At 47.6% G+C, this 25114-nt stretch overlaps 1 protein-coding gene and 1 long non-coding RNA gene across 5 annotated transcripts; both read left to right on the top strand.

Annotated features, from left to right (window-relative positions):
* Positions 1–2509: 2509 nt before the first annotated feature.
* LOC105913922 lies at positions 2510–10242 on the top strand. Its single transcript, XM_022824559.1, has 6 exons — positions 2510–2800; positions 2881–3049; positions 3740–3780; positions 9361–9442; positions 9830–9904; positions 9988–10242. The coding sequence occupies exons 2-6, from the start codon at positions 2987–2989 to the stop codon at positions 10111–10113; spliced, it is 387 nt and encodes a 128-aa protein (XP_022680294.1). The 5' UTR covers positions 2510–2800; positions 2881–2986; the 3' UTR covers positions 10114–10242.
* Positions 10243–10258: 16 nt separating this feature from the next.
* On the top strand, positions 10259–12525 carry LOC101766122. Of its 4 annotated transcripts, none has more exons than XR_001163471.2 (7): positions 10259–10552; positions 10642–10770; positions 10851–11059; positions 11145–11443; positions 11513–11576; positions 11700–12017; positions 12116–12523. It is a non-coding gene; the product is annotated as an uncharacterized LOC101766122 (long non-coding RNA). The 4 variants fall into 4 exon arrangements; XR_001163470.2 differs by having other exon boundaries at positions 11513–11605; XR_002676519.1 differs by having other exon boundaries at positions 11513–12001; positions 12116–12525.
* The last annotated feature ends 12589 nt before the right edge of the window (positions 12526–25114 follow it).

The following is a 25114-nucleotide window of genomic DNA, read 5'->3' as shown; positions in this document are numbered from 1 at the left end:
CCTCTATTTGGGAAGTTGTGGTTGTAGGTGTGACTCCGCCCAAGAATGGTCCTTTGCAATTTGACTTAATTCCATCGGAGTTCCGACCCTATGTTGGAAGTTCCGACAGGTACATAAATGTACTGTAACGACTAGTTTTGGGGGCTTGGGTATAAATACCCCTTCGGCCCCCCATTCATTGTTGCTGACCTACCCAAGCAAGAACACCTCTTTGAGCATTGAATACTCCCTCCCCTCTCCCCTTTGACCGAAATCTTTGAGAGTTTGAGCGAGGGTTTGGGTGAGAGCAAGATTGAGGGTGTGAGACTTAAGGTTTTGAGTGTGAGGTTCAACTTGTTCATCTCAAGAGTACTCCAAGCATCCTCGGGTTCGATTCGCGTTTGTTACTCTTGAAGCTTGCTTCTAGACGGCTAGGCGTCGCCCGTTTGAGCGCCCTCTTTGTGTGGTGCGCCCGAGAACGTTTGTATTACCCATCCTTCGTGGATACATAGTAAGTGATTCAATCCTCCTTTGTGGTTGATTGAGGGAGGTAAAGGGTTAGTGAGGATCCAGCTCTTTGTGAGCTTCTCAACGGATACGTAGCTCCCTTTGTGGAAGTGAACTTCGGTAAACAAATCCTTGTCTCTTGTGCTTGTTGTGTTCTTCGATTTCTTTTTGACCTAGAAACTTGTTTTGGGCCGATCTATAAATTTGTGTAGTTCCTTGCTTATCTATCACCTGTAGTAGTCCCTACACTTCATTTACAATCTTTTGTTTCAAATAGAATTTGTAGATTTATGTTGCATTTTGAATTTCGTTCAGCTCACTCTATATTGTCGGAAGTTTCGATCCTGTACCGGAAGTTCCGGCACAGTGTCGGAAGTTCCGACATATCTAATACCGCTGCGAACTTTTTTTTCAGAAAAATTTTGAAGTGAGCCTATTCACCCCCTCTAGGCATCACAGGATCCTTTCAATAGGGCACGACGACGGGTGGAGGCGGTACGACATCTTTTCTAATAAGGTTGGGCTCTAAGATCTTAGTAAAAGATGAAAGAGGGACTCATATGAGGTGAACTATAGAGAAGAAAGGCATGGATAGGCTTTCTTGATTTGTGTGATTTTTTGTGATCTTTGGAGAATTTTTGCAAGTGGCTAAGGGCTTGATTAGATTTTGGTGTACACTAGCGGGGTGCGTGTAGCAATTTGGGGGCGGCTGGCGCAACGGTCCAGCGACTATTGTGTCGTGGACCGTAGACTGCGGAGGGGTGGATCGGAGCTTATGGGTGTCCGCGGTCCAACGGCTACTGTGCTGTGGACCATAGACTGCGGAGGGGTGGACCGGAGCTTATGGGTGTTCGCGGTCCACTGGACCACGTCCACAGAAGCGGGGTGGGGGAGGCAAACAACGAGGGAGTGGCCACGTCCACGCATCAAGTTTAAGTGAGGGAGGGGAAGGTGACGGTGGGGAACATGGCTAACGGGTGCATCGGTTCGCGCCGGCAGCCGGGTAGCGCCGCCGTGCCCTCCATGGGCGCCACCGCGAGACAGCCAGAGCGTCGCCAAATTCGCGATTCTGGCCACCTCCGGCGTCGTGGCTGGTACTAGGAGGGAGCGGGGCATGAACCGAGTAGCATGGTGCTGCTGTGGGGCTGAGAGGGAGGGAAGGAAGGAGCTCGGCCGCGAGGAGGAAAAGGAAAAGGGCGGCCGGCTCGGTGTGAGCTTTGGAGAGGGGCGGCCTTTTGATAGGCCCCTGCATCCGGTTCACCTGCGGCGGGCTCCCTCGATTGCCTCCCCGCGACACCCGTGCCGTAGCCGCGTTCGGAGGAGTGACGATGTCGAAGTTTGTTGGGATGGTCCACTTGATTTGGCGGACTTTCTCGACCTGGATCTAAGAGGAATATTCTCTATAGAGACGAACCCAACTCACTTCATTTTTGAATCAAACATAGGTTTACCTGGGTCGAACCCATCTCAACCGTCTGTCCAAACACGTACTAGGAAAAAGAAGAAGAAAAATTGAAGGGAGCTCGACACTTACCGACCTATGGGACAGATTACATATGGGTCTCCTGGTTCAGTGACTACTACGGTCCAGCCGGTGGCCCAGCAAAGGGCGTTTGGTTCCTCGAGCTAAAGTTTAGTCCGTGTTACATTAAATATTTGGAGGCTAATTAGGACTAAATATGAGTTAATTATAAAACTAATTGCACATATGGAGGCTAAATGACGAGACGAATCTATTAAGCCTAATTAATCCATCATTAGCAAATGTTTACTGTAGCAGCACATTGTCAAATCATGGACTAATTAGGTTTAATAAATTCATCTCGCCGTTTAGACTTCATCTGTGTAATGAGTTTTGTAAATAGTCTACGTTTAATACTCCTAATTAGTATCTAATTATTCGATGTGGTATATGCTAAAAATAAGCAACCTCGACCAAACGACCCCCTAACACTGTACCCACGCACAATGAGAGTAGGGACAGTCTTTCAGCAATTCAGCTCCTGCATCGGTGCCATTGAAGAGACCCTGAGCGGCTGAGCCTCTGCTTACCAGTAGCAGGCGGCCGGCCCCTCGCTCTCTCGCAATACCTTCGCCCCAACTCTTCTCGCACTAGCAAGCGGTAGCTGCTGGCCGCCGGTCACTCACCTCGATCCTCTTCATTTCTTGCCATTCTCGTTCGCCATCTTTTGGCAAGCACGGCAGAAGAGGAGAGCCCCAGCCCGCGGTTGGCTGCAGGGACGCGTTTCTGCCTCTCGCCGCCCTTGGCTGGCCGGCCGGCGAGTGGAAGTGAGGAAGTTCGTCTATGGCCCCTGTACTGTTCCCGATTTGCTCACTATATTCAGTATTCGATCGATTCAGCTGTTTGATTTATTTTCTCCGCTATGCTGTCAGCTTGCAGCAAGAGATTTCAAGGAGCATTGTTTGGTTGACCGGACGTGAGGTTCTTGCATTTCTCAAGGCTACAGCGGAATCAAAGGTGCGCGCGCGCAGCTGGGAGATGAGCGGCAGGAGGAAGAAGCCTCCTGATGGTCGGACAGCCGGGGTCACTCTGGAGATCACGGTACGTTGTTTCTGCAACTAGTCCCAAATTACTGTGGATTGTAGATCTGATGATCTATTACCTCCTAGATGAAAAGAATTTGTTGCAACATTTCTTTATTTACAAAATTAGGATAAATATAGGGAAATCAATCTGTTATACGTAGATCTAACTGATAGTACTCGCTGTATGATTAACGAGAAACTGGATTGCAATTGCAGTATAGCCATGTTCTGTAAATCGGGGAAATAAAACTCATGGCATTAGAAATTAGATTGTTCCAAGATCAAGTACTAAACTAATAAACTCTAATGATGTATGTAATCTTAACTGGATTAATTTCACTAACATGGAAACAGAAAAGGAGAGTTCGGCAAAAATTTTGCATGGCTGCGTGCATGCCAACTTTTTTTTTCAAACAACTCGTACGTTCTCATTTGTAGATGCAAACTAGAAACAAATTAATTTGAGTGACACATGAGGAAGATAGAACAATCCCGTCGTACATCATACCCTTTAAATCAGTCATCTTCCTTTTCGCAAAAAAAGTTAGCAGTCTTATTTCTAGTGATCAAACAATTCTAGTGCTTGTCTTGATTTGTCAGTACTATAACTAGTACCGGTTAGCGGTACAAGTTTAAACCTTATTGTCTTTAGCTTACCTTCGTGTCTTTGTCTTGCTGCTAGTTTATTTTGGCTTCTGTAATACAGGTCCCTGGAGCCTTGCTTGGATTAGATGGCATGGGAAAAAAGTATGATATATGCTCTTTATTTTACATAGAAAATTTAAATACTTGTTTGCTTGGATTAGAAGGCATAGAAAAAAAATTATACGGATGTTTGTTTGATACGAAATAGGACACGAACAGGTAGCGCAATTGCGGTTGTGCTATTGTACCACAGAGATGTGAATTTGTTTTAATTTTAACTCTTTTTTAAAGATATTTTTCGTTGATCGTGAGGAGGCAGCGACGGGAGGACCACGAGGACCGCGGGATTTGGTCGATGCATGAGCTCAGAGCAGCGGTGGCCATGGCGGGTGGCAAACCCGTGATTCCTAGCTGCGGGGCGCGGTAGCTTCGGGTCGATCTGCGCGGTCATCGGCGACGGGGACGGTCGCGACAGTGGCTGTGGCTGCGCGAGGAAGAGATATGCTGCCCACTAGGGAAGGAGGGATCTGCCGGCATTGGGGTGCTGTGCGATAGAAGACGGAAAAAGAGAAAAAAATAGGATTAGGGAAGTATCGGTGTCCCCGCATATATGCGGGATGACGGGAGTGTTTTTCGCGTCCACGCATTTTTACGGGAATGATTGGGGAGAATTTTTTTTATTTTTAACTTTTTTTTATTTATTTTTAAAAATAACCTAAAGTTGAGGAAATCGATCCTTGCTTCGTGTGGAAGGTATGCTCCTACTTTTTCTCGTGTTTTACCGTTGTATTTGGTAGATCGGAGGATGTTTAACTGACTTAGGGTTAGGTTGATGATTTCAATTTTGAATGAAATGCAATGGTGTTTTGTGTTAGATGATGCATAGTTCAGATGCAATTGAGTCTCTCCCCGCGATATTAACGTGTAGAACTTGTCGATGTGTAGAACTTGTCGATTTAGGTATATATTCATTGAATTGTGTAGTTTACTTGACATGTATATTTTTTTGTTTGCAATTTGTGCAATATGTGTAATGTGTCGAGTTGATTTGTTGAATATGTGCAATGTGTAGTGTATATAACACGGTGAAATATTTGTATTTTGTAGATGGATCGTTTAGTTTGATTTTTTGATGGTGGTATTATGAAACAAAATGGGGAGTTAGAGAATATGAATGAGTCAATTGAATTCTTCGTGGGTCCTCCAAGTTTTACTGATTTAGTTGACCGTGTAATGAGAAAGTATGGATATAGAGTGGATGAGATGAGTTTGAGAGGTCATTTTTATTGTGGGAAAGCTAGAGCTCATTATGTTCTTATGAAGTTATCATCTGATGCGAATTGGAAGCAGTATGAGGATATAGTTTACGAAGCTAATGTTGCATGTTTGGAGGTTATAGCTGAAATTGTTCGTATGCCTGGTCCAAATGTTATCTTGAGGGAGGAAGTGGCGGTAGTGAATCATAATGGAACAGTTAGAAATGTTGCATCACGTGTTAGGTGAAACAAAATATGGTTTTGACTTGGCTATTGCCAATGATGTTTTTTCCAATAACATTTTTGAGAGGGATGAAGAAATATAGATGATGATAATGTCTCTATGGGTCCGAAGATTGTGAATTCGAGGAAGATGGGGTAGTAGGTGTAAAGGTAGAGGAGTCACTGTCTCAGAGTGGTGGGCATGAATATGAGGACGATGGGGTAGAAAATGAAGAGGATGGACCGCAGTTTGACATCGCAAACGTGCATGATGTAGAAGGTATTTGTCGTATGGAACGATTGTTTTTCTTACACCTAGAACGAGTGGCGGTTGTTAAAAGAACGTGATGTCGAATTTCCATCCTTTCCCAATGATAAGGAAATCAGTATGGTCCACAAAGTAATATGTGAATCTAGTATGGTGAATTTCGAAGGGACGTCCGTTGGTGAGAGTCCAATGATTAAGAAGGGGATGAAGTTCAATAGTCTTAAGGAGCTGAAGTTTTTCTTGGCTGACTACGCAGTGAGGTTACATAGATCTTTTAGCGTAGTTTACTCTGATAAGATTTTAAGATACAATATGATCTGCAAGCAAGGATGCCATTGGCGTGTTGGTCTCGGCTAATATCAAGCAGTAGACGATGGAGAATTTTAAATGTTGTGCAAGCGCATACTTGTCATTCGTTACTGTCGAAGCGAGTGCACGTACAGTGCAGAGCAAAGTAACTTGGGCGGTGTATTCTAGGCATTATCCGTAAAGACAGCGAGACATCGGTGCCATCCCTCGTGGAGTCAATCTTTGCCTTTAGTGGGTACCGTGTGAAGTATTCAAAGGCTTGGCGGGTGAAGGAACACGCCGTTGCCCTGCTTTGGGGGGACTGGAAGGAGTCGTATGGCATGGTTCCTAGGGTGCTCACAGCTATAGCCTACTACAATTCCGAGGTTAATGGTTCATCTTCTCATGTGGTATGATGCATCCTGATAATGGAGTTTTGAAGCATATACTCCAAAGGGTATTTTGGTGCTTCCCTCAATGTAGTGAGGTATTTCAACATTGCCGTCCGGTGATACTTGTGGACGGTACATTCTTAACTGGGAAGATCCCAGTTAAGGGTACATTAATGATGGCAGTTGGTGTAGATCCAGAACAGTAGCTTGTGCCTCTTGCTTTTGCCTTGGTCGAGAGAGAATAATGAGAGTTGGTCATGGTTTATGAAACTTGTTCGCCGACATGTTCTTGGACCTTCACGGATAGTGTGTATAACATCGGATAGGCATCATGGGTTCCTAAATTGTGCAAAGGACCACATGGATGGTTTTTCACCGCTTGTGCATAGGTGGTGCACGAGGCACTTTGCTGCTAACATGTCGCATCGGCAGAAGAACGATCGTGTGATTGAAAAATTGAAGACTTTATGCAAGGTTGATATGGAGAGAGAATTTAGTGAGAAGTTAGAAGATCTAGTGAATGATTTGAACGATGATGCAAAAGAATGCTTGAAGGGTGAAATGGAGGATAAGGATAAATGGGCGCAGTTTTTCGATAAGGGAGGGATGCGTTGGTGTATTATGACCACGAACTATTCAGAATCACTAAACGCTGTTTTCAAAGGCATCCGAAGTAGGTCCGTCTGTGGAATTATTGAATACTCATTCAAAAAATGCAACGCCTACTTTGTGTACCGATGGTAAAAGGCACGTGCAATGTTGGATAAAGGCCATAGAATTGGGAAAGTTGCAGATGATTATTTATCACAGGCTGAGCTTAGATCCGTGCACCACTTAGCAGAACCGTACGGGTCAGAAAGGATGGTGTATTTTATAAGAAGTTGCGGTACGATTAACATTGGGGATGAGAGTCATGAAGGCTGACACTACAGAGTGGATCTAAACGAATTTTCGTGCACCTGCAACGTTCCTCAATTGTTGCACCTTCCATGTCCACACTTCATTACAGCTTACAAGCAAGAGGTCTTAACTATGAAAGTCCCTGGTACATGTTAAATATGGAAATTAAGCTTTCAACCTTACCTTGATCCGTCACAATGACCGACAAATGAAGGGTAGGGTACGTGCGCAACCCCAATTTGATGAGAAATAAAGTAAGAAGGAGGCAGAAGAAGTGTTTCACAGGCGACATGGACATGTTGCAAGGGAGGCTTTGTGCAGATTATGGCACTGATGATTTTGATGTGGACAAGTTGGAAAATCGTTGCTCGAAGTACCACAAAATTATTAGGAATTGCACATGCCGCAATAGAAATTCTAAAGGCACGAAATTGTTGCGGGGGAATATTAACGATCTCCCAAGCCCAAGGAAACAACGAAACGTAAAGGCCCAGGCCCACCTAAGGTAGCAAGATTGCCGTCGGCCCAATATGGGAGGGAGAGGCCACGTTCCGCCTCGCCCGACCCAGCGTCCCGGGGTCGGACATTCCCGACCCCTTGAAGACTAAACTCCGCCTCTCCCGACCCAGAGGATCGGGGTCGGGAGCACCCGACCCCCGCCGCAAAACTTCGCCTCGCCCGACCCTGGACGCGTGGGGCGAACTCGTTCGGACCCACAAGTATGGCGGAGGTGGATTCTGGCGCACCCTATCGGCATCGGGAGCGACCGCTGCTGGCTCCCCTTCTTCTCCGCCTTCTGGTACAGGTTGTCGGTGAAGAAGTAGTTCCACGACGAGAAGTTGGGCTCGATGCCCAGGAATCCCTCGCACAGCGCGACGAACGCCGCGATGTGCTGGATCCCGTTAGGGTTGAGGTGCTGCAGCTCAAGCCCATAATAATGCAGGAGCCCGCGGAAGAAGAGGCTCGGCGGAGTCACGAACCCCCTCTCGTGGAAGTAGGCGAAGGAGACGATATAGCCGGCGGGCGGCACCGGCGCCTGCTCCGTCTGCGGAAGCTCCCACTCACCCGCCTCCGTCCTCTCGCAGAGGAGGCCCTTCCTCACTAGGCCTTCGACGCGCGAGGGGCTGAAGTGGGAAATCGCCCAGGATCCCATTGCCGGAGGGGGAGGAACTCGACGGGGGATGGGGAGAAAGGGTGCGGCGCTGGGCGGAGGAAGACGAAGCGGGCGCAGAGGAGCTGAAAGCGTGCGAGGAGACGAAAAGGTTATAAGGCAGATGGCAGGCGGAACCAGCGAGGTGAAGTCTCCGTTTTACAGGGAAGGCGCGAGAGAAGCAGAACTGACGCCCTTATCGCAATAAATGCGGCGCCAGGTACGCCCCCGTAACGCCCGCTCTCTCTTTTCGAAAACCGTGCGCACGATCTGCAGCAGAAACATCCCTTCCTCCCTCGATTTGCGGGTCGGCACCCTCCACGACTTCGTCTCCCGGAAGACACGCACGCGACATCCACTTCGATTCAACGCAAGACCCATCAAAAGGTAAAAAGGGATACGGGGCTGAAAACGTCCCTACGGCCCATTACGATCCAGAGGTTCGAAGGCTGGCCCATCGCGGGTTCGACAGCTGCCTCAGGATAACCCCGAGCGTGGGGTGAGAAGAGACGGGTCCGCTAGAGACCATCATCCGGGTGCGCGACAGCCCAGGGCGTCTCAATCTCACATTCGAGTCCGGAACAGCATCAAAGTTCATGGTTTTTCCCCGAAGAAAGACAACGAGCCCCCGGATCCAACCGAACGGACTCGGGAACTATATGAACTGACCAATCGGAGCCTGGGGTACGCCACCAGCTTGGTCCAAGCCGGACCCCCCCGAACGGGGACCGGGATCCCAGTCGAATCAACCTGTTAGTAGCTCACCGAGCACCACGGTTCGTCCGACGACGACAAGCGAACAGAGTACACTCACACCCACTTAGAGCCTCAGGGCACATCCAAGAGACCTGGGATCACCTCCCTCTACAGAACCCCGCGTGGGCAACACGAGCAGCTCGCGATACTGGACGTAGGACGTTCCTTTGCCCGAACCAGTCTAATCCCGTGTCTCCCACGCCACCATCCGAAGGCTTATGCGCATAAAAGAAATTTACTAGTCTAAGTCTTGACCCGCAAATCTTGACAACGACAGAAATCTAGGGCGAACAGTAATAGGTCGCGTTCTTCGAACAATAGGGTACGCGCGTTGCTCGTATTTTGCATGGTTATCATTTTATCTTTTTTTATAGTAGTAAATTATCATAGTTATCGTACTTATCATATAATGAAGCTTTTTACTAATCATCTTGTTTATTGTTTCTTTAGGATGGCGGCCCCAGCGTACCCGCTTCTTGAGTCCGCGTACGACTTGCAGCACCGTGCCCACCACCTCGGCGACCTAAATGAGGTACTGCATCAGTTATTAACAATGGTTGCTAATTTATGCTTGATGAATGCATACCTTAGATTGAGAATTTTAAGATTTTCGTATGAAATGTTCTTATCAATGCTGGCTAATTTATCGCAATACTGCATAACATTCCTTTTCACTTATTTTGAAAGTAGTCGTTACAAAATTCTTATAAATTGAGGATGTGCCTGTCCTTAATATTTGTTTGTGTACAATGTAAACAATTTCATACTGAAAATATCATTTATATCATATTTGTGTTACTTACCACTTTAGTAGTCCTTTATTCTCAAACGCATTCACTTCTCATTTTTGTTCGAAACCACCTTTGTCATCAATGTCTATTTCCTTCTAGGTAAGTAATAATCTTATAATGTTTTGCAGGATTTGAAACCACTCAGGGCTAGAGTGCACTCACCACTTAGGTGGGATGAGCGGTACGCGGAGTACTTGCAGAGAGTAAGTTTTTTGGATTTTGCAGTTCAGGTTGTCGTGGGTGTCCCTTCAATGGACGGATCATTGTTGATCGTTATGGTCGACAGGTGGCGTCCGGAGATTCATACTTTCCATCTCCCGTTCGGAGACATGAGCATCACAATGCAAGACGTTGCTATGATACTCGATCTTCCACTGGAGGGGCATCCAGTGACGGGAATTATACAGAATGAGAATTGTCGTGACATGGTTGAAATCCATATTGGGATTAGGCCGCCAGAGCCAGAGGACGGAGACAACTCCAAGAAGACCTTCGGTGTCAGCTCTGCATGGTTGAGGGAGCACTTCAACGTTTGTCCATAGGGAGCAAATGACGAGGTTGTGTAGCGATACGCTCGAGTTTGGCTATGGCACTTTGTGAGCATATTCCTCCTTCCTGATGCAACTGGGAACATGGTGTCTTGGATGGTTCTTCCTATTTTGGGTCAGCATTGGAACAACATAGCCCTTTACAGTTGGGGCTCAACAGTTCTCGCCTGGCTGTACAGGCAGCTGTATAAGGCTTGCAGGCGCACTGCAAAGGAGTCCAATGTTGGAGGGTCCACCTATATGCTCCAGATCTGGATTTGGGAGCGAATGCCCGTAGGTCGACCTTGCTATCTCCGTGTTGATGTAAGTCACAACTGGTAATTCCATTTTCTGCCTTATTGTTCGGAAAACTGTTGTATTATGTGATCAGTTGGACTTACTTGCAATTTCAGCCATGGCATCGAAACGATGCTCATCCCACATTCTATCATGTGTGGAAGCATGTGTAGCCCGTTTGTAGCAAACCTGATAGGCGCTACAGGGCATACACAAACGAGTTGGATGTTGTCACGCAACACTAGGTAATTTGCTCACCAGAGTTTTAAAAGCTCTATTCCATATAATGACAGATGAAATAAGTATTGCGTACAAATTTTTGAAGGTTGAATGGAAACCGTACGACCGTGAGCAGCTAAGCTAGATCGTATTTTCACCGACGTGCTACAGAGACAGAGAGTTGTGAAGGTGCACGACTCCAATGATATTGTACTACGTCGTAGAGTTACAAATGCTGCATAGGGTGATGCGGCAGTTTGGGAGGATGTAACCGTGCCCTCCTTTGGAATTATCGACTTCGGAGCAGCTGCACAGGTATGTAGGAATTAATAATTATTGGAGGTTGTTCGATACGCGTACTTAACATGTTATACTAATACTTCACTAATTTGTGATGCAGGATCGACCGTAGATAGAGGTATAAGGATAATGATTGGAGGGTGAAGCATGCTCAGTACCTCATCATGTGGGAGAATAGGCAAAGCTGCGAACCTGAAGATGGACCGTACTGACGAGCAGGACCAAACAATGAGTAAATACGATGGTACTGTAATTCGACGAGAAATAAAGTGAAACCATCTTGGAGTAATGTGCCCATTGAGAATGCACCGTCTGACTCGTTACCACATAGCTGACGTGTACGACACGGTGACACGCTATGGGACACAGCCTGAGCGTGCACCTCTCCACGACTACATGGTAAGATTTCGGTTTGTAATCATAGTAGCGTAACATTGATCACTCATGGAATGAAAACTATGCGTACAGAGACAGCAGCTTGCAAGGCTCTCAAACGAGGCGGGCATGGTCATGGAGCGTGCCGTCGGATCCGGTGATGTTCTGCTTTGTCAGTTCGCAGATGTAGAAGCCCAACCTAATTTCCACTTATGCTCGTACTACCTTTGTAACCCAGTCAATATCATAGTCGTGAATATATGCTGTTTACATGTTGCAGAGGATTCGGAAAAGCTGCAGACGAATGGCCATGAGGATGAACTGCATGTCGTCCTCAGATGTGCACCACGGGGGCAATGGCCAGGGTACTTCTTCAGGATCACGTCGGACTCCATTGGCGACTCCCCCTAGGGCTGCAACACCGTCCACTGCTGCAGGTCCTAGCAGGAGATCACGAGGCAAGGCATCCCCTCAGGCAAGCGAGGACTCTGAAGGTGAGCAGTCCGAGGATGACGACCCTACATATGGTGAGGAACTGGAGATTTCCGGCATGATCGATGTTCCACCTGTGACTTAGACGCGGTGAGAGTCCAGCTAGGTACATTCACAAGTTTCCCCAAATTCAATTCTGGATTGTTAATGTTCACTCCCGAAGTGTCATACAAATTTTATGCTTTCTGCCCAATTATTCCATAGGAACCTACACCTCGTACCCGGATGCCACGCCGGCGGCATCGTTCACGGGACCACACCGACGTTGGCCGACGTTGGCTGCGCCAATGTGCTGCCCACGCATCCAAGGAGGAGCGTCGCCCAAGAGATCCTTTTAGCCCTCCGGTTGAGCGGCGGCCACGACAATGAACGTTGCATGTCTCAAGTGTGATGCACTAGGTGTACAATTTATGTTATATGTGCGTGCAAGACTATTGGAACTGTCACGTGTGTAAAAGACTAAGTTGGATGTTAGGTTTATTTCTGTTCGTACAATGGTATATGTTTGTTTCGTGACATACTTGTGCTTCGTGTATTTTTTCGTAAATGTTCGTACTGGTAGGCTATCGCGTACTAGAGGAGAGAGGGAATAATTTCAGGGTTGAAACTAGTTTAAGAAAAATCAGAACAAAAGAAGCTATTTAAGTTTTATCAGCCGGATTGTGCATGCCATTGAAAGTGCTTGCCGGGGCAGCTGAGTCGGCGGAATTCTAGCAGCCCAGAATACCTACTGAAAGTTTAATGTATTTGGCACGCCATCTCACCCCTGCCGCGCCAGGCGGAGTGGCGCGGCAGCCTTCACCCCCCGAACCTACTGAAACTTTTGTGCAATTGGCGCGGCAGCTCACTCCTGCCGCGCCAGTCCGCCTGGCGCGGCAGCCCTCCCCCACCCCAGCAACCTACTCAAATTTTGATGTGTTTGGCGCAGCAGCGCAGTCCTGCCGCGTGGCGCGGCAGGCCCCCCCCCCCTCCCCGGAACCTACTGAAACTTTTATGCATTTGGCGTGGCAGCTCACTCCTGCCGCACCACCCCCGCTGGCGCGACAGTGCACTCCTGCCGCGCCAGTCCGCCTGGCGCGGCAGCCCCCACTACTGAAATTTTCTGGCCATCCCTCCAAATATGGATATGGCTCCATTCAAGCTGGATATAGATGAGCTAGTAGCTGATTATGGCAAGGTAAATTTTGTCAAAAATTTTATGACACTCGCTGATTTCAAGCGACTTTGGAAGAAGAAATTTTCTTATATCTATGATCCTCAAAGGTAATGTACGGAAAAAATATAATGTTGTAATAAAATTGACGGGAGGAGGCCGAGTCATTCACATTTGAATTGAAGGTCAGAGGCGAATACCCATTACAAAATTGGAATAGCGAGAATAGCGAGTCTTGTGATAGTATATACAAGTAACATACTATCAAAATGGAAACACTGACCGGAACCATGCAAGCAAACTCAATACAAATAACATAGTACATGTTTTGTTAACAAAGGATCATAATTGTCACAATAAACATAGTTCTCTCACAAATGAAAATAGTTTTTGACAACTAATCGTAGTTCTCAGAATCAACATAAATATAGTTATCTCATAAATGAACATAGTTTTGACAACTAAAGAGAAACATGATCCAGCTAAATCAACACGTTCATCTAGTCCGAGTCACCTTCATATAGTAACTCGTCATCATCATCATCATCCTCATCATCATCATCCCCGACAATAACAACTCCCTTCCCTTTCTTATCGACATTAACCTTACCAACAGTTAAATCGGCACCAAGAACCTTCATCGTCTCTATTTGTGCCTCTTCCGCTTTTTGTTGTAACTCTTCCATTTCAATCCTTCTCTTTCTTGCCCGAACCTGCTGTAAATATTCTTCCCATGAACCCTTAGGATATTTCGCATTCGGATCAACCACATAACCTAAACGATCTCTTTCCTCCCTCAACCTTTGTTTCTCCAACTCCCTCTCCTCCTGCAACTTCCTCCTATTTTCTCTCTTCTCATTTTCAGTTAGAGGTCGTGGATACTTGGATCTATTCTGCCTCCAATACTTAATAATAGTTTCCGTTGCATAAAGTTCTTCAGGCTCCACTCTAGTCTCATGTACCATATCTTGATATATTTTCCCCCAAAGCAGGTTGCCGTCAGGGATAGGCACATCATACTCCTTCCTAATATTTTCTATCAGTTCTTGTTGTTTTCTTGACTTCCATGGTTCTGATGTATTACCCAACTTTAATAACAAATCACAATGACCAGAAAAATCTTCCCAATCACATGTCATTCCCTCCTGCAACAACAATTTCATATTCTTACAAATTTGAAACAAGTTCCAACCTTAATAACACACAAGAGACGAGTAGTTACTAACCCAGTAATCGCCATGTGCATTTCCACAGAACGAACCATATCCAAGTTCAGAAGACACCACACCTTGTGTTGCCATTATACCACACTTGCAACTATCACTAGGAGAGGACACACATGGCCACGGTGCCTTTCCACTCTCGAACTCTCGCACTTGCTCCTCCATTGATCACATTGCCATTGGGCCGTATATATACTCATTGAAATCACACAACGGCCACCCATCCTGCAAAAAAACAGGGACGACATTATAAGTGATCATATATCAATAAAATTATAACCGCTAGCTACACGTCATACTAATATTCTTATAATAAACTTACATGAGTCTTTAGCGAGCATCGAAAGAATGGAGTGAAATTAGGTGGAACTCCTAAGTTAGCACGCATAAGCTTAACAGGAACACCACACTTGCAAATGGGAGGATCCCTCACACACCTACAAGCAGCCTCCTGCTTCTCCTCCTCGGTCATCCTAGGTGGGTTTGGTGGAGGAGGAACCCAACGCCTAAACTGATGGTATGGTTTAAGCTCTGTGCTATGATATGGGAATAGGCGTATCCTAGGATCATATTTGTCGGGTCCATCGATCCACTGAAAGAAATCACAATGTGCGGCAGGCATTGGATTGAAAGTCCACTTGCATACATAGAAGGCTCTTCCGGCTGTCTTTAGATGCCTTGATTGTTTCACCTCTACTTCCATGCCACATCTACAAAGAGGTACCGGAGGGCAGGAGGTATGGGACCAGCACCATTGGACTCACCCACATAACACACATACCACCTACGCCGCTTGTATTCACAACCAAACGACGTCTTCTCACCTAGACATCAAGTGCCACAAAATTAATACACAAATAAACTTTATACACGTAATCCATACGAACTATATACATCATTTCGAAAAAATGTAAACACTCCATCTACAAAATACAAACACTTAAACATATCAACTATAGCAACTATATTAAGGAACAAAAATATGAGACAAGTTAATTGAACATATAAAAAAAATACATGTCATGTAAACCACATAATTGGATGAATATATACCTAAATAGAAGCATTCAACAAGTTCTACACATCAATATCGCGGGCAGAGACTCAATTGCGTCTGAACTACGTATCATCTAACACAAAACACCATTGCATTTCATTCAAAATTGAAATCATCAACCTAATCCTAAGTCACCTAAACATCCTCCGATCTACCAAATGCAGCAGTAAAACACGAGAAAACGTAGGGGGATACCGTCCACACAAAGCGGTCACTAATCCTCAACTTTCCCCCACTGAAATCACCGAATTTTGGGTGGATTTGGTTGTGGGACAGCGGGGGCGGCGCAGGAAGCTAAGGGCGCGGGTCTGTCTGGAGGAAGAAGAAAGGAGGGAGGGAGGAGGAAGGAGCCGGCGCGCGCGTGTAGTGCAGGCGCTGCCACGCCAGGTGGGCTAGCGCGTCAACTCTGCCGCGCCAGGCGGGCTGGCGCGGCGAGCGCCCGCCGACGTCAGCACCCACCTGGCGCGGCGAGTCGCCGCGCCAGCGTGGCAGGGCCCGCCGCCCCAGTGCATGTGGCGCGGTCGAGGCTGCGTGCCGCGCTGGGCGGTCTGGCGCGGCCAAAAGGGTCATCTGCCGCAAATAAAGTCCCACTGAGGTTATTTTTAAAAATAAATAAAAAAGGTTAAAAAAACAATTCGATTGGGGAGGGGTGTTTTTCGCGTCCACGCATTTTTACGGGAATGAGTTTTTTCTGTTTTTCCCCTAAATAACATTTTGGGGTAATTTTAAGGAAGCTCTTGGAGTTGCTCAAGAGTTCCCAAAAAATTTTTCCTCAAAATGAGGTATTGGTTCAGCCTTAACATAGAAAAGTAAGGCAATTGACTTACCATCCTATCTAGGATTGGTCCTGTCTTCACCTGCCTTCCTGCACGAGTACTTTGGTCATACATCGTGTCTTCATCGTCGGATGACTGGATGTCGGCGTAGTCATCTTGTGTCCATTATACCCTCAACCTGCTACGTGTAGCACCTTGGTATCAAGTCTGGTATCGTCTGTACTCATTGTTTGTCCCGTTTGGATTTCATTAACAGAAAAGGGTGGACAAGCTTTAATGTGTTAGCGATAGTGGATATTGACATGCGATTCACGTACGTAGGAGCGGGGAGGGCAGGGTCCAATCATGACATGTCGGTGTTGCGGGAGTGTATGGAGACACCGAACTACCCGCATCCACCTCCAGGTATGGTACTTGCCTAATTACGCACATGACGCAGCAATTGCAAAAATTGGTGCACTAATGGTGAATATTTTTGATTTTCTGTAGGAAGATATTATTTGGTGGACTCGAGGTACGCAGTTCGTGAAGGCTATCTGGGATCATATCGAAGTACTAGGTACCATTTGGAGGAATTCAGCAGAAGAGCGGCTGACAGTTTGGAGGAGAAATTCAACTTCCACCATTTCAGTCTTCGCAATGTTGTCGAACGAGCATTTGGCGTGCTCAAATCCAGGTGGCATATTTTGCGGCAAGTTCCATTATATGATCGAGAGAGGTAAACGAAGATCGTTATTGCTTGCTTCGCACTCCACAATTATTCGCTGGACCTTGCCGATGCAAGTACTGCAGGTTCGAACATGGCGCGAACTCCGGACTACGGGGTGTCCGCATGGGTCGCAGCATATGCTACTCCTGATATGGCTAGTGTACGAGATTGGATCGCGGCAGGAATCTCTTTGATGTAGATGTATGCGTATGCTGTGTATGTTTGTGTTGTATGTTGTATGTAAGCAATTGTGTGTCTTATTCTGTACGTTAGTACCTTCAATGAAGTTGGTTAAGTTTGCGCTAAAAAATTTGAATTTTTTAGATCCTTTAATCGTTACAAATTTAAATTTGAAATGTAGCAGCGCAGCAGTACGAAAACCAGCCCCAATAACCCAAGCAGCAGCTAGCAGCGGTGGCCAGCTGCTTCTACCGCCGCTTGCAGCTGAAGCCAGCAGCGCAGCCAGGCAGCTGCTGCTACCGCTGCTTGCAGCTGAAGCCAGCAGCGCAGCTAGCCTGCAGCGCTGCCGAACGGGCAGTTTATGTTTCAAGCTGTTGAACAACTAAAAGGAAACCAAAAGATGTTGGAATCAATTTAACACGTTTCTGTGTCAATGGCTCTTACTTTTATTTTTCTTTGTTTCTGTAGATGAGCAGAGGGAGGAGAAGAAGAACGTGGAAGGTCATCAGGGAGATTGCCAACAAGTGCAACGACATGGGATTTGCAAAGGTGCGACTGGTTTAGTCTTATATATTGTTTTATTTCAATTCATCAGCTCCTGAACACACATCTCATTTGAATGTGTATCGCCTTTTCTGAGTGCTTAGGGTCCATTTGTTTGGGCTACTAGGCATGTTAGTTTTTGTGATCCGTTAAGCCCAATGCCCTAGAAAAACTAGAGGCACCCTACCATGAGCTTTTAGTCCCTCACATATCGCAAATCTAATGGAGAGGGATCGCAGGCGTGGGCTGCTGGATAGTTGCAGATAGCTAGGTATCTCTATCTGAATTGTGTACACTAGCATAGCAGTAGCAATCAATAGCCATCAGCTCATCAATCGTGCTTGTATATATTTTGTGCAGAAGGCCGGCTGCGAGGCTGTTTGCTGGAGTACTTGCTTGCTTGCCGGAGATCGCACGCGCTGGAGCCTGCAGAAGTTGCTCCCTTCTTGCTTGCCAGAGATCGCACGCACGGAGGAGCTGCTTGCTGGAGAACGTAGGTGGCCCCGACCGGTCGCCAGTAGTGAGCCAGTGATCGGTGGGCAGTGGATCACGCCAGGGGCAGAGCCGCGGAACTAGTTGAGGTGCATGGGTGTACATCTGGACACCCAATATTTTTGGTAAAAAAGTTTTAGCTTGTATTCCCTCCATCCCTCCATCGATTTTTATAGTTGAAAATTCGCCATCAGTTGTATCAGTGACTGACTGACATTTGCATTTTTCAAATTATTGAAAATTGTAATGGCATGAAATTATTCTATCTTACGAGGTATGCCTTGACTTGGTACGGTTTTTCAAATAACGTTTTGATCGTTCACTTACCTTATATTATATTGTTTATTATGGTTATGAACTTATAATCATTGTAAAATATTTTTTATTACGAATCCAACCTTACAATATAAAAATAAAAAAAATTAAATTTGAATATGCGTGACCGTCTTATAAAAAAAACGAAGGGAGTATACGTATAGTGGTAACTGGATCAAACTTTGTATATTTAAGCTCAAACAAGCTGAAAGGCCTTCTTAGCACCTAATTGGGCCCTCGGCAGCCTCCTACGCTGGCCCAATTTGGGAGGAACGGCCAGAACCGCAATCCACCATCGAGCGTAGAGTGTACTTAGGATCGGCAGAAAAGCTCGACGCTCGTGACCTGATGTTCATAGGGTTGGTTCTGCTTAGCTCGGCTCGACCTTTAAACGAATCGAGCCCGTCTCAATTTCAGCTTGTTTTCTTAACAAGCCAGCTCGTGAACTATTTATGAGATGTTCGATTAGCTTATTAGGCTCGATAAAAATGAACATATCAGAAATATTTTTCATCAATATAGTTATATTACTATTATTTAGTTAAAATAAACTTGTTATTCAACTTGTAAGCCAAATCTAAGTACTAATTAAGTCTACTTCAAGTCTCCAAACATCTATATTATCCTAATTTATTGACTTATGTTATTTATTTTCGTAAGATCATCATAAATTAAACTTTTAAATATTGCTACTATATTTAAATTATCATATATTGGTAAATGTAATATTTGATCATAATATTAATATTCAACAATGCCAGACTTGTGAGCTAAACGAGCTGGATTGAACTTTCAAACGAACCGAGCCAAACTTGATTTTTAGCTTGTCAACCTTAACAAGCCGAGCCAGCTCCTTATCAAACGATCCAAAACAAGTCGAGCCTTGATGAGCCGAGCTGGCTTGTCAGCCACCCCTAACTATACTAGTGGAAACCACCCCCCCTCCCCCGCCCTGGTTGCGCGGGAAGGAGATGCAATATATTGCAGAACATAAGGGGACATAAGATGATGGGATTTTGAATCAATCAATCAATTGCTGAACTTATTATTACACCTTAGGCTCGTATAATTGTATAAATGTGTTCGTATATGTCATTTACATAATAGGATTTGTTAAATATTCGTAGAAGGTACTTGGTAACTTTCAACAAACATAGGGGGTGTTTGGGAACACCGTGCTAAACTTTAGCACCTGTCACATCGGATGTTTGGATACTAATTAGGAGTATTAAATATAGTCTAGGCCGTGACAGCGCGGTACATGGGCACTAGCTCTTCAATTTACTCTACTCCTCTTGACGTCATCCTTACAAGATCCATGTACCATATATGGTTAATACGCTTCTTCTACAACACCAAAAAAAAAATATAACAATGAGCTTCCTGTTCTCCATCTGTGCAATTAGTTTTGTAATTAGCTCATGTTTAGTTCTTCTAATTAGCATCCGAATATCCGATGTGACCCTGCTAAAATTTAGCACCTCGTATCCAAACAAGCCCACAGTGCCCTCGCAAACACATTGACTATATGGAGAACAGGAAGCTCATTGTTATATTTTTTTTTTGGTGTTGTAGAAGAAGCGTATTAACCATATATGGTACATGGATCTTGTAAGGATGACGTCAAGAGGAGTAGAGTAAATTGAAGAGCTAGTGCCCATGTACCGCGCTGTCACGGCCTGTGAAGTCCGCGACTGTTTCTGGAACGATAGATGGCTCCCTGTTGGCATGCTCAAGGAGTTGTTTCCACTGCTATACAGCCACGCTCTCACCACTGAGATTGCGGTTGCGGACATCATCGAGGATGGGATCGAACACAACCTTGTCCCCCACATCACTCGCGCGGCGAGAGAACAGCTGGCTAAGCTGCAGGACCTGATGTCCACGATATCACTTGATGAAGACGATCGCCGTACATCCCCGCTCTGCCAAGGAGACAACACCCTTCGTGCAGGGCTGGTCTACAGAAACTTGCTCGCTGCTACAGGTTCCCCACCTTCCGCCTTCGCCGATTTCGTCCGGAAGAACCGCTCGCCACCGAAAGTGCAGTTTTTTCCCCTGGTTGCTCGTCCAGCAGCGGATTCAGTGCCGACAAAATTTGCTACAGAAGAATGTGATCGACGACGCCAGTTGCGAGCTCTGCCGCCAAGACACGGAGGACTGTGATCACTTGGTGTTCAACTGCCCCTTCTCCGCCCAAGTCTGGTCTGCACTTGGCGTCGACACTGCAGGGTTTCTGTGTCCCAGCTCTGGACTGTGCCCCGTCCGACAACAGTCCCGGCAAAACACTCCGACAACTTCATCTTGCTGCTCTGCTGGAATCTGTGGAAACATCGCAACGAGCAACGAAGAGTCGTCACGCCTCCGCCTCCGGGAGGCTTGCAAACAAGAAGCTCGACTGTGGAGCTGTAGGTGGCCTACTTCTGACCGACACATAGCTGACGCATGGTGCCTCACCCTTTCTAGCATGTAGAACTCTAAAATGTATTTACATCCCTTTGTTTTCCTACAATCTGCTGAAACTCATATGTAAAAGCATTTGGCTTGCTGAAAAAGCGCATCAATGAATCAGGTGGGGGACATCTCTCCCCCCCGTTGACCATAAAAAAAAACAAAAACAAAACAGCCACCAATACTGTTCAGTTTATTACAGCATCTTTGCCCTTTGGTCTACTGATACAACAAACTCATTTGAAGTCACACTCTTACTGCAGGATCTTCGACAAACCGACGGTCCTTAATTCCATCTTCTACTATCATCCCAGTGCGCCCCGGCAATCTCCCCGTGCATAGTTGCCAAGTCGATGCGGCCGCGTACCCAGGTTGCCCAAGAGGACCCATCCGGGTTGTGGAGTCGGTGAAGCAACTTGAGCAGCAGACGTTTGTTGTGCGCCGCCAGGTTCTTGATCCCCAGGCCCCCCTGTTCTTTCGGTTGGCAAGAATGTTCCCATGCTACCAGGCATTGCGCGCCATGAACCTGGCTTTCTCCAGACCACAAGAAAGCACGCCGACGACGATCGAGTGCGACAAGGGTCCCCTGGGGCAGCTGCATTACTGGCATCACATACACTAGCTGGCTGTCCAGGGCAGAGTTAACTAGGACAGCCCGGCCCATTCCTGTTAGCAGGGATGCCTGCCATCCACTGAGATATTTATCAGCTTTGGCTATCAGTGGAGTGAACGCTGACAACCGAAGCTTATCACTCGACGGTGGGAGCCCCAAGTAAGTTTGGGGGAAGCTTCCAAGTTGGCAACCTAGAATTCCTTGGAGAACAGAAACAGTGTCAGCATCAGTGTGCATTGGCACCGTGCTCTTGTCGTAGTTGATCATGAGGCCAGTTGCCGCGGAAAAGGAGTCCGGCAGGTCTTTGAGAAGTTGAAGATCACTTTGCTCTGCACGTAGTAGGATTAGTGTGTCGTCCGCGTACTGCAGTAAGGGGCACGACAGATTCGGGGCGGCTGGGTGGCGGATCCCTGCTGCCTGCTGTATCAGTTGTTGAAGCACGTCGGCCACCAGCAAGAAGAGGTACGGGGACAGAGGGTCCCCCTGTCGCAACCCCCGCTTGCAGCTGAACCAAGGCCCTGGTGACCCATTGACAAGCACTGCTGATTTTGAGGTGACGAGAGTTCCTTTGATCCAGCTGCGCCGAAGTGTTGGGAAACCTAGCGCTGCCATGATTCTGTCCAAGCTGTCCCAATTCACTGAATCGAACGCCTTTGCAAAGTCCAGTTTGAGCACCAAGGTGGGCAGTCTCCGGCGATTGCAGCACTGAACGAGTTCCATTGCATAAATGAAATTCTCCGAAATGGATCGTCCCCGGATGAACCTTGTTTGGTCGATGTCGATGAGCTTTGGAATCTCTTGTTGTAGCCGGCTGGTGAACATCTTTGCCACAATCTTCAGAGAGCACTTTTGTTTGCAGATTGGTCTGTAATCCCCAGGGCGCATCGCAGTAGCAGTTTTGGGCAGCATCACAATGAAGGACCGGTTCAGGCCTTCCAGGTCTGCTGTACCAGAGTGGAACGAGTGCGGGAGCTCCATGACACCGTGTTCCAGGCCGCCGAGTAGAAACCCAGCCCGAAGCCATCAGGTCCCGGCGAGCTGTTTCCGTTCATTGCGCGCACTGCTGTCCGGGCTTCTTGCTCAGTGAACGGGGCAATGAGAGGATCGGCGCTCACCGGCAAGGAGCTGCTGTAGAGCGCGTCGATGTCGAAGGTCGTGGTCGTAGGCCACGCAGGTGCTCCGTGAGCGCCTGCGTCTTGGCGTCGTGCGCGGACACTTGGACGCCATTGACTTCCAGCATGCAAATCTGGTTGCGCCGGAGGCGCTGGCTGGCGTGCGCGTGGAAGAACTGCGTATTGGCATCGCTCTCCAATGATGCCGCAGCAGCTCCCAGCCTCCCACAGCAGAATAACAAATCTTATGCCTAAGGATGGTGCACTGACGGAACGGCCGGCCGTGTCCATGCGTGCCTCTCGACGTCAGCACCTCCAGGCCAATCCATGTCATATCCGTTTGTGCCGCTGGATCGGCCGGCAGCGGGACACGACGTGCTACTCAGTTTCAGATGAACAATTTCTAACTAAGGGCAATGATTTTATCGTAGCTACTACATGAATCATGTCAACTGGATGGAGATGTTTGAAAATCCCAATGCAGGTGAGCCTGACCCATGAGATCCGTCAGATATCCCGGCTGCGGTTCTCACGTGCAGGTACCAGTACCATTTTGTTTTCATCTCCTTTTGTTCTTTCTGCGGATGGAGGAGTTGCAACTTGTTTACAACTCCGGGAGCACGCCTGCAGATGCGACGCTGGTCTTCACCTTGTTTGTTCTTCAGTACAAAGGGATTAAATAATCTTCGATGAACTACCTGACATTTTGATTTGATCGTCGTGCAGAGCTCCCGGAGTAATGAGTACATGGCATTATGCGTGCTTATTCTTGTTCACATCCGGCTGATGCAATGTAGCAGCAATCAATGGCGTTCTCCTCTATCACATGTGTGTTTGATCTTCCATGGCATGGCCCCTATTTCCACCCCTGCGCTGCGCTTCCCTAAAGCACGTGCTTGAGATGACACTGACGCCAATGCAGGACGGCGCCGGCGACGCCCCGAGGGCCGACGGCAGCGTCGAAGCCCAAGCCCGGGTCGTCCGTCGGGGCGGCGGTGGCGGCGTCGACGGCCGTGCCTGCGGGGGCGACGCGGGTGGTGTCCTTCTACGGTGTCCATCTGGCGACCGCCCCGCCGAGGCCAACTTCCTGGCGAGGTATAAGAAAACGAGTGTGTACGACGGCGAGCTCTGGAACGGCTCCTACTTCAACTACTACAACAGCGGTGGCGCGACGAGCTCATCGATCATGGCGGACCAGCTCGCGGGCCAGTGTCACGCGCGGGCGTGCAGGCTGGAGCCGGTGGTGGAGGAGGCCAAGGCCCGGAGCGCGCTTGCCACGGTGCTCGACTACAACGTGATGCGGGTGAAGGGCGGCGCCGTCGGGGCGGTGAACGGGATGCGGCCCGACGGGCACGCGTTCCAGACATCGGAGGCGTGGACGGAGGACGGCGGCTACCGGTCGCTGCATGACATGCGGCCGCTCGGCATCTGGGCTTTGTCGCCGCCGGAGCCACTGATCAACAGGGTAACAGGGGAACTCAAGCCCATGGACCCTCTCAAGCTCCCCTACAATTTTTGGTGATGGATGAAGGAGAGGAAAAAGAAAGGGCATTGTCCATCGTAACATCAAAAACTAATGTCTACAACATAGAAAATAAATATTTGCAACATAGAAAATCACCGTTTGTAACATCAAAAAATATGTTGAAAAAAATTTTATTAGCCATCTGTTGATGATGAGGAAAAAAACCCGTCACAACATTTGTTTCGTATTGCATGGAACATTCAAATCTCTTAATAAAAATGCAACATTCAGATAAAACACTTGCAACATGTGTGTGAAACATATACAACATCGTAACATCTAGATCTACTTTACAACATCCACATGAAAAACTTGCAATATTCTTCTGAAACATCTGAAACACTTGAAACATACGCTTGCAACATGCAGCAAACCCTGGCAGGAGCACTGCACAGCGGGATTCGACGCTAGGAAACGGTGGAGGAGGATGGCGGCAGGTGCGGCCTCCCGCGGCGAGTCGCCCCCGTGCTAGAGAAGGTCGCGGCGGGCAGGTGTCGTGCCGGCGCGCGAGACGCCCCGCACTAGAGAAGGCGAGCGGCGGGCGGGTGACGCGGTGGAGGCGACCGTGGCGGTCGAATGCCGTGGTGCGGCGGTGGGGAACGTCGCGACGGCCAGTGCCTAGCCTGCCCCCGAAGCAAGTCTGGTGGCCAGCTCTTCGGGAGTAGGGTGGCCGGTGCCAGGCCTTCCCCAGCGCGGCCGTGGCGGTCCAATAGTGGTGGTGGTGGTGATGGAGATAGGAGCGCAGAGGATACGAGAATGAAGATGCAAGTGGATAAGAACAAGGACGAGGCAGCTGCGCAGTTATTATTTCGCTCGGAGTCTAAGACCGTGAGCAATGTTTAATATTTTGAACTTACGTCGGACGCCCGACTCTAAGCATTACCGAAAAAGAAAAGAGAAGGAAAGAAGAAGGCCGCGGACACTCACCGGTGCCCATGGTGGCAACTCTGAATAGGCTGCACCACCGCTTGCCGGCTTTGCCATTTCGACAGCCATGGGATGGTGGTCGGGCGCCCGGCTAGAGGAGAGGACGCGCAACAGAGTTTTGAACAGG

The sequence above is a fragment of the Setaria italica genome, chromosome I, assembly GCF_000263155.2.
Source record: "Setaria italica strain Yugu1 chromosome I, Setaria_italica_v2.0, whole genome shotgun sequence".
Classification (NCBI taxonomy): domain Eukaryota; kingdom Viridiplantae; phylum Streptophyta; class Magnoliopsida; order Poales; family Poaceae; genus Setaria; species Setaria italica.
This window is presented reverse-complemented; position numbering and strand designations above follow the sequence as displayed.

Bases quoted from the DNA above. Each gene is read 5' to 3' on its own strand.
- LOC105913922 (XM_022824559.1), top strand. From the start codon at position 2,987: ATGAGCGGCAGGAGGAAGAAGCCTCCTGATGGTCGGACAGCCGGGGTC. The intron at 3,050-3,739 runs GTACGTTGTTTC...TCTGTAATACAG, and splicing joins GGGTCACTCTGGAGATCACG to GTCCCTGGAGCCTTGCTTGG. The intron at 9,905-9,987 runs GTAAGTTTTTTG...TATGGTCGACAG, and splicing joins ACGCGGAGTACTTGCAGAGA to GTGGCGTCCGGAGATTCATA.